At 48.6% G+C, this 8,394-nt stretch overlaps 2 protein-coding genes across 2 annotated transcripts; both read right to left on the bottom strand.

Moving 5' to 3' along the window:
* Nucleotides 1–2,068: 2,068 nt before the first annotated feature.
* Nucleotides 2,069–4,327, bottom strand: LOC147963313 (uncharacterized). The gene has a single exon (XM_087528017.1). The coding sequence runs from the start codon at nt 3,995–3,997 to the stop codon at nt 2,330–2,332; it is 1,668 nt and encodes a 555-aa protein (XP_087384143.1). The 5' UTR covers nt 3,998–4,327; the 3' UTR covers nt 2,069–2,329.
* Nucleotides 4,071–5,423, bottom strand: LOC147963312 (uncharacterized). Its single transcript, XM_087529543.1, has 3 exons — nt 5,247–5,423; nt 4,139–5,176; nt 4,071–4,082 (listed from the first exon to the last, which is right to left on the bottom strand). The coding sequence occupies exons 1-3, from the start codon at nt 5,421–5,423 to the stop codon at nt 4,071–4,073; spliced, it is 1,227 nt and encodes a 408-aa protein (XP_087385669.1).
* Between the last annotated feature and the right edge of the window lie 2,971 nt (nt 5,424–8,394).

Raw genomic sequence — 8,394 nt, 5'->3', positions numbered from 1 at the left:
GATATTATTCACTTCTTTTTGTTGCCAATGAACACTAAATTGTTCACTTGCTAATACAAGACTGCAACCACTACGTAGCCCTGTACACCCACCAAATACATTAATTAGTTTCCCGTGGACAAAAAATCTTAAACAGTACTCGATGGTTCCACGAAAGGCTTGCCAGGAGTTGTCGTGTGACTGTCAAAAATTGAGCATAATTGATTATGAAGAGAAGCTTGATGGTAAAGAATCAAAGTAGATTGCTACCTAGTGAGGAAAATTCTCTCACCTTGTACACATCGCTGTTATCTCTGGCCATCAGCAGCTAGCGCCCCAGGTGCAGATGCACTTCCATAATCCATACTACAGGTGAGGAATCGCAGAATCTAGCATCCAGGGCAAGGCCACGATCAAAAAGGATTCTCCAGCAAAGCACAGAGGAGGATAGGCGGCAAGGGATCCAATGGGTGCACCAGGCGGGGCGGCAGGCCTCGAGATCCTTTGCGATGGATTCACTGCGCGACCGGGATCCTCGGTGACGGTCAAGAGCGGCTTGGACAGCGGCGGGGGCGGAGGTAAAGGGCGGCGCGGGGACGGCGGTGGTGGTGGCGGCAAAGGGCGGCGGCGCGGACGGTGGTGGGGTGGAGGCAAAGGGCCGCGGCGTGGACCCGAACTATTTCTCCCGCGCGTGTCCGGCGAGCAAGCGAGGAATTGGGTGGGGTTCTGCGGGCGATGGCGAGAGCAGGGGAAGAGGCAGAGGATTGGTTTGGTTGTTTTGGTTTAATATAATAGAGGGTTTTAGCGTATGAATTAGTACCACCTCGTTTATATTACGATTTCGTCTATACAAATTGTAAAAACGTATTATGACATGAGAAGAAAGTGTATTGTGACGGTGAACCCGACAAAGTCAATCCGTGCTTTATTATTAGGGAAAGATAAGAGGTTTACAGGTATAAAGAGCATGTCACCCAGTTGCGCCTACATTATGATTTGAATAAAGGTTGGCAAGTTTTTCTAAAAAAATCAGAATAAGAGGTATTTTCCTTCAATTATGTATCTTTTTATTTAATTTATTTGTCTCTTTCCTTTTGTTATATTTTCTACCTTTTCATTGTTTAGTTGGCCGGGAAATATGTGAACACTAATTTAAAATTACGTGAGCATATATACCAACACACATGGAATATCCCAAATGAATTATTTTCTTATGCAAAGAACAGGTTTTAAATACAGGATAACCATTTTCCTTTGTGTGAACAACCATTTTTAGAGATATGAACAATTTTGGTTTTCCCTATGTGAAATTTATCCATGATTTATGATATTTGGTATGCTTTGTACTTCTGATGAACTTTTATAAGAGATCGGATGGTTTTTTAGAAAACTAAACTATTTAATATATGAAATAAAATTGCCTTCCAGGTTATTTTTATAAAAAAATGAAACACAAACCGCTAATGGGCCGGACAATATCCGGCCCATGATTGTGCTCCTACACGAGGTCCCCGCAAGACGCTACTCGCTCGACTACTCCTCCTGTTCGAAGTCGCACGCCGCCGTTGAATGCCCTCTCCCTTCCGAGTTCCGGCCACGCCAATCTCGCTGTTAAGCTCCTCCAACTCCGGCGACTGGTTCTGCCGGCCTCCGGCGCTTCATACCCTGACTTCCTCCTCGGCTCGGCATCGCCTGCTCCGGCCAGCAGCGCCTAGCAACCTCTTCCACGCCGGCGAGAGCACTGGGAGGCACGGAGGCTGCGGACTGCGGTGGCCGCTTTCTCTCTGTTTGACGCGCTTCGGGCCTGCGTGGCCGCAGCTTCCTCTGGCCAGACATCCACCGGCACCGGCCTCCCAGGTGCGGGGTTGAGACGGTGCTTGAGCAAGGTACTGAACTGCAACATTGTAATTCTTGGCTCCATGTGCTCTATACATTTGTCATTTGTACAGATGCTGCTTGCTTCTATTAAATGAAACGAATCGATGCTTATTGTTGTGAAGCAGACTGAGATAGTGATCTCTTTTGTCAGCTAACAACAGATTTTTTCCGATAAAGGGCGATTTTATTAACTCAAAAATGTAGCATCAGGTGGATACAAAGCATTATGAGCAACACCGGGCCTCTGCATAACTAGAATGCACACAGCCGAACACCAAAAGTCTGACAACCAGAAGAAAACAAAAACCGACAAATCGGCAATAGTAGAGTCAGCTAACAACAGATAACAGAGGTGCATCTGAAATATGGCCACATTACACTTACTTAACACTTGAACTTATTTAAAGATGCTAGTACACTTACTTTACACTTGCAAAGCAGAAAACCAACATTACACGTGAGGATATAAACCTTACTTACTGCACAACTTATCAAGAAAATGGGAGAAGGAAACTCTCCATGGCTCAAGGAAAAACAGAGCTCCAAACGAAAGCCAAAAGCCAAAAACAACACCGAGAATTACAGAGTAACACAATCCCACATCACTTCCAGGTCGTCTGTGGTCTTGACTTCTTTCATCCAAACAATGTGTGCTCAACGGGAAGCCACAAAGCCCCAGATTGTTGCCATAAATCGATGGGTCTACAAGTGTCTGTAGCTGACTCCCGGTGGGTATGGTGCCCGTTAAGTGGTTGTTGGAGAGATTTAACATGCCGAGGTAGGGCAAATTTGAGATGCTGGGAGGGATAGCACCTGATAGTTCATTCCATGAGAGGTCAAGGAACTCCAGGAGCTCTAAACTGCCAATGCTTGCTGGAATATTGCCTGATAGATGATTTCTGGATAAGTTCAAGAATCGGAGACCTTGAAGGTATGTTAGCTCCTCTGGAATATCCCCGGCAAGTAGATTGCTTGATAAATCGATGCCTGTCATTAGCTCGATTGTTTTTTGAAAAGTTTGCTCGCGGCCCTTCCAGAAAATATTAACTCTGTCTCGGTACTCATTCAGTGGTGACCGGTTATTGGGGGGCTCGGTCCTCCGAGAAAATATGGAAATCCGGCTCAGTTGGACAACATCATGCATTTCAGAAGATTCTACTGTCCAAGGGGACATTTGTTTCATCATGGACAATAAGTTGCGGAATGTACCTGGGATGAATCCAGTAAAGTTATTGTTGGACATGTCAAGTACTTGCAGATTAGACAGTTGGGATATCTCAGACGGAACGACACCACTGAAACTGTTGGATGGGAGGCTCAGAACTCTTAGAAGAGGGACACTTGCTCCAATCCAAGTAGGAATAGAACCGAAGAACATGTTGTTCCCAAGATCTAGTGTGATGAGCTTTCTACAACAGGTCTCAATGACAGATGGGAAATCCCCAGAAAAACTATTGTTACCAAGATGAAGTGATTGGAGGGGGAATTCGTCCAAGCTCGTTGAGGCAGGAAATTTACCCCAAAATATATTGCTGGACACATCCATAAATACCAGTGCTTTTAGTTTCCACCAGCAACTTGGGAGCTCACCAATGAAGTGGTTATTTGATAGATCCAGTAACTGGAGGGAGGTCAGTCCACACAAGGCTGCAGGGATGTTTCCAGAGAGGTGATTGTTGTTAATGGATAGAATTGTTAGATGGGTGCACTGTGACCAATCATGGGACAGCTGGCCTGTCAGCTGATTCCCCGAGACATCCAAGAAGTCCAAGCTGGGATGGACACCGAACACCTCGGAGATGTCGCCGGTGAATTGGTTCTGGTCCAATCTCACACGGAATAGGTTTGTGCAGTTCTTGAGGCACGGCGGCAACGGGCCGCTGAAGTTGTTGTGGTTTGCTGTGAAGTTCTGTAGCACGAGGCTGTCACACAATCTTTGCGGTAGTTCGCCAGAGAAGCTATTGTTCGCAAAGCTCGCGTCTGTCAAGCTCAGCCCCTTCCCAAGGTCTGGCGGTACAGGGCCGCTGAAGTTGTTGTCGAACAAGGCGAGGTATTGGAGATTCCTGAGTGATGTGATGGTGGTGGGCAGCTCGCCTTCCAAATGGTTGGTGTTGACGTCCAAGACTTCCAACGCAGTCATGTTGCCGATCTCTGGTGGGATCGTTCCGGTGAGCAGGTTGAAGAAGAGGGCCAGGCTCCTGAGCCGTGTCAGTTTACCCAACGAGCTGGGAATCGGACCGGTGAGCCAGTTCACGGACAAGTCCAGCTGACTCAGGCTCACCAACTCGCCAAGCTCTACTGGGATAGAGCCGGTTAGGTTGTTGCTGAAGAGATACAAGATATCTAGCTTGGTTGCCTTGCCGAGCTCCGATGGGATCTTCCCAGTGAACGAGTTTCCAAACGCTTGGAACGATACGAGCTCCGGCCAACTCGTGAACAAAGCTGAAGGAATCTGACCGACGAGTTTATTTGACGATATGCCAAACTCCCGCATTTTGTGCATCCTGGCCAATGTCGGAGGCAGGACGCCGGTGAGCTGGTTCATGGACAGTTCCAACAAATTGAGCTCGCCGAGGTTGCCCAGTTCTGGTGGAATAGCGGAAACCAACCCGGCAACCTTCAGGTCTAGGCGTTGCAGCATGTGGAGCTGGCCAAGAACCGGCGGGATCGGCCCACCGAGCGGGTTGCTGCCGAGTTCAAGAACTCTCAGCTGGAACATGGAGCCAAGGAAATCAGGGATGCCGCCTGTCAGGTTATTGGCTAAAATCCGCAGGTCCCGGAGCTTCCCCAGCTTGGACAGAAACGCCGGTATCTGGCCGGAGAAGGCATTGATGGACAAGTTGAGGTACTTGAGGTTGGGGAGCTTCTCTGGCAGTGAGTACGGTATCGGTCCGGAGACATTGTTCTGCGACAGGTCGAGGTAGGTGATGTTACTGCTCTCGAGGACAAACTCCGGGAAGCTGCCGGTGAGGTAGTTGAGGTAGAGTGACATGAAGGTGACGGTGGGCATGGGTGAGAACCTGAGGTAGTCCTTCGGGTTGGTGAGGAAGTTGGCGCCCAGGTCGAAATGCACGATCCTAGGGAGCATGGTGAGCTGGTGCGGGATGTCTCCGGCGAGGTTATTGTTGTAAAGACGCAGCTCAACGAGGCAAGAGAGGTCGCCCAGCTGCGGCGGGATGGAGCCATTGAAGCCGTTGCTGCCGAGGTCGAGCGCAGCGAGGGAGTGCAGCCTCGAAAGGCTTGCCGGGATGGCGCCGTAGAAGTTGTTCCCATTGAGGTCGAGCAGTGGCGTTGAGCTCGTTGAGCGTGCCGCCGAGGCCTAGCCCCCGGAGCCTGAGCGATTCGACGCGGCCAGCGGTGTTGCATGACACGCCGAGCCAGGAACAGACTGGCGCGGTCTTGTTCCAGAAGCTGAACATCGCAGCCTGGTAACCGAGGCTGGCCTTCCAGGCCAGGAGCGCATCAGCCTCAGACTCCGTTGCAGTATCCGCGGCGCCCACAAAAACCAAGACGGCGAGGAGGAGGATGCCAGCTGCGAAGGCGTGGTCTGGCTCTGACGTCGGCATTGGGTGGCTGGAGTGACGAGCACCCTAGTTGGAAGGAGGTGTTGGGTTTAGCCCAGTGAGCGATCACCTGAAGCAAATCTCAGGGAACACATGTAAACGGCAAGCTTCACCAAAGGCACCTCTCGTGCTTCTCTCTCTGTCCCTCTCTCAAATCCACCCATCATTGTCATTTGTCAAGCACCCACACGGAGACTGTACTAGTTAAAACGACGACTTGGACTTTTAAGAAAAAAAAGAAAACGACGACTCAGACTTTGAGGTCTAAACTGGCAGCTTGTCTTTTCGGTGAACCTCATTGTCGCTGGCAGAAATTTCATTGCCCGTGGAAGAGGGTAACTGATGACCGCCACAAAATTTCGAGTCAAAGCTCCACATTAGTGTCTATGGTAACGACAGGCACTAGTGTATGACTAGTAATTTCAGTCCAGAGTGATGTGCTTCCTGAAGTCGATGGATGCGCAGCGTCTGAAATGGCGAGGTGAATGAGTGTATCTTTCTCTCTGCCCATTCACGCGGTTACTCCCTGGCGCGACTCAATCTGAGCCGTTGGATCGTGCACGCCTATCTCCTCGCTTCTGTTGCGGTGGACATACCCACACGTCAACACTATTGACTGTCTCAGGGAAGAGACCGACGATGCATACACATTTCCCCTTTCCAGGACTGACGATGCATATAGATCACAAAAACACGCACACACATGTTGGCAACAATTTTTGCAAATTTATATGCTTCCAATTAAGACGAGTCGGTTGATATAAGAATAATTTCATGCCTCAAAACACCCATTCTTCCAATGTGTGCTAAATATGCTTCTTCGGTCTATTTAGTTTGTGGACATCAAAACTTGTTTTTCTTTTCTTTTCCTGTTCTTCTTTTCACTATCGGGTGGACCGTAATTGCAACTCGCCTCATGTGCCTACCCAGGTTAGTGTGCAACCCGAAGAAAACCACCAATTAATTCAGATGAAACTGGTTTTCTTGATGATAGAATGATGCACCCACATATTGGTGGCAAGCTTTGGCCATTTGCAATTTCATATATTCTATGCTTCCACAACATATAAGTGGTGTTGATATTGCATTAACCTGTTGCTTCCATGCTTCTATGTTTCCTTCGTGTGTTTCTTCGTTGCCCGGAGTGTGGCATGTTAAGCATGCTTCCATTTTTCTTTCGTTGTCACTTTCCTAGAGAGTTGTTTTATATAAGAAACACTATCCTGATGGTTCCTGAATTTCATACACGAACACGTCACCGTGTAGCCTCAACGCCGTGGGTGATGCACAGTAACTCACGTCGAAGAAGACCTGGCCGGAAGCACGGTACGCTAGCAATCCGGGAGTGCTTTCGTAGACCCGAAATCCCACACTGGGATGGACCCCGTCAGGATGCGCGGCGGCTATGGGATGCCTAGGTCAACTTGATAGCCCCTGGGGCCTCGTGGATCGCTGCCCTGCAACAAAGAATAAACGAAGAACGAGAAAAAGAAAAGAACATGAGAGAAGTTAAAAGTAAAGGTAAAAGTTGATAGATTGATTGTGTATTGTTCAATCGGCCGTCACCTCTCATATATTTATGTGGTGGCTGGACCTCCCGTACAAGAAAAGGACTCCAAATTCCATCCAAATCTTTTCAAATTAACCAAACTCGAAATTAGGTAAGTCTGAGATAGCAGTTTGGTTTTGGGTCTCACATGCCACAAACTATGAAGATGTGCCCAAAAGAAAATTTAACTATTTCAACGAGACGAACAACTTTCATGTTGAATGTTTTCGATTCGAGGACATTTTCAGGGCCGAATCACTTGCGCAAAACAGCCAATCAGTGGCGCTTCCCATCAGACATCAGCCCTATGGGTGTAATGTTGTGCGTCCCTTTTTGCTCATGGTATGCAGGCTCTAACTTTTGCATACGACTTCAGATTAAGACAATTTTTATATCAAAACCGACCATCTCGACGAAACGAAGACAATTCATGCAGAACACTTTTTTCATATGAGTCCAGTTTAGAGGCATAATAGGACAAACAATACTCTGAATACCAAAAATGATTACTTCAAGCATAGCTTCGGCCCTTGTGACAAGTTCGGATGGCCACAGACACCATCTTGCGACACATATACTTGCACAATGTATATTCTATTCGTGGCTACCTTTATCAACACATACAATTAAGACAAGTCGTTGTTGCCTTCTCTTGAGATGATCTCATGGTGAATTTAGTAACTCAAGTCATTGCGTTGTGGGGTTGGTGCAATGGCCACCAGGCCTCTTTCGGGGCACAACAAACTGAGCACCACAAGTGTCGATCTGCTTCCGTGCGTGCAGTGCTCGATGAGGAGTCTGCCGTTCCTGCAGTCCAGGATGGAGGTCGATCCAATGTGGTTGCTCAAATACGTATCCAAGCTAGAACTTGCGCGACGGACCACAACGGCGAGCTATGAGGGATGAGGAAGCAAAGGGATGAACCGTGGGCCAGTTGGCCCAATCTAGTGTGCTTACTTGAAGTAGAATCCAAGCACACGGGGCGGGTGGAGCTCGCGGAAACAGCGAAGAAACTCACGGCCGGAGGCTTGGTGGAGCCAGCGCCTGCAGACAGCCACGGCACAGATGAGCATGGTGGGAAAGCCGAGGCGAAGGAGGACTTCGGTGAGGAGATAGTCGTTGTCAATCACCTTGGATACCGCCGCCGCCGGTGGCTGCGTCGTGCCTTCCTTTGGTCTTCAGCGGGTACGGGGATATCGAGGCACGAGATGTAGGAGGTTAAAACGAACGATTCCTCATCTTGCTGGGCCTGCTCTAGAGTTAAGGCCTTTCAAAGTCCAAACTAACCAAATATAGCCCTCAAGGCCATCTATCAACCGAGCAATTGGAAGACATCCCCGGAGAGCAACTGGTTGACGAGTGCTTCTTCAGGAGCCTCACAACAATCAGCGCGCTCTTAGCCACCCCGTCACGTGTCGCGTTCTG

The sequence above is a fragment of the Triticum urartu genome, chromosome 6A (genome assembly GCF_056163025.1).
Source record: "Triticum urartu cultivar PI428250 chromosome 6A, HENAU_Tu73, whole genome shotgun sequence".
Lineage (NCBI taxonomy): Eukaryota > Viridiplantae > Streptophyta > Magnoliopsida > Poales > Poaceae > Triticum > Triticum urartu.
This window is presented reverse-complemented; position numbering and strand designations above follow the sequence as displayed.

Bases quoted from the DNA above. Each gene is read 5' to 3' on its own strand.
- LOC147963313 (XM_087528017.1), bottom strand. From the start codon at position 3,997: ATGACTGCGTTGGAAGTCTTGGACGTCAACACCAACCATTTGGAAGGC.
- LOC147963312 (XM_087529543.1), bottom strand. From the start codon at position 5,423: ATGCCGACGTCAGAGCCAGACCACGCCTTCGCAGCTGGCATCCTCCTC. The intron at 5,177-5,246 runs GTCTGTTCCTGG...TCCGGGGGCTAG, and splicing joins TCTGGAACAAGACCGCGCCA to GCCTCGGCGGCACGCTCAAC.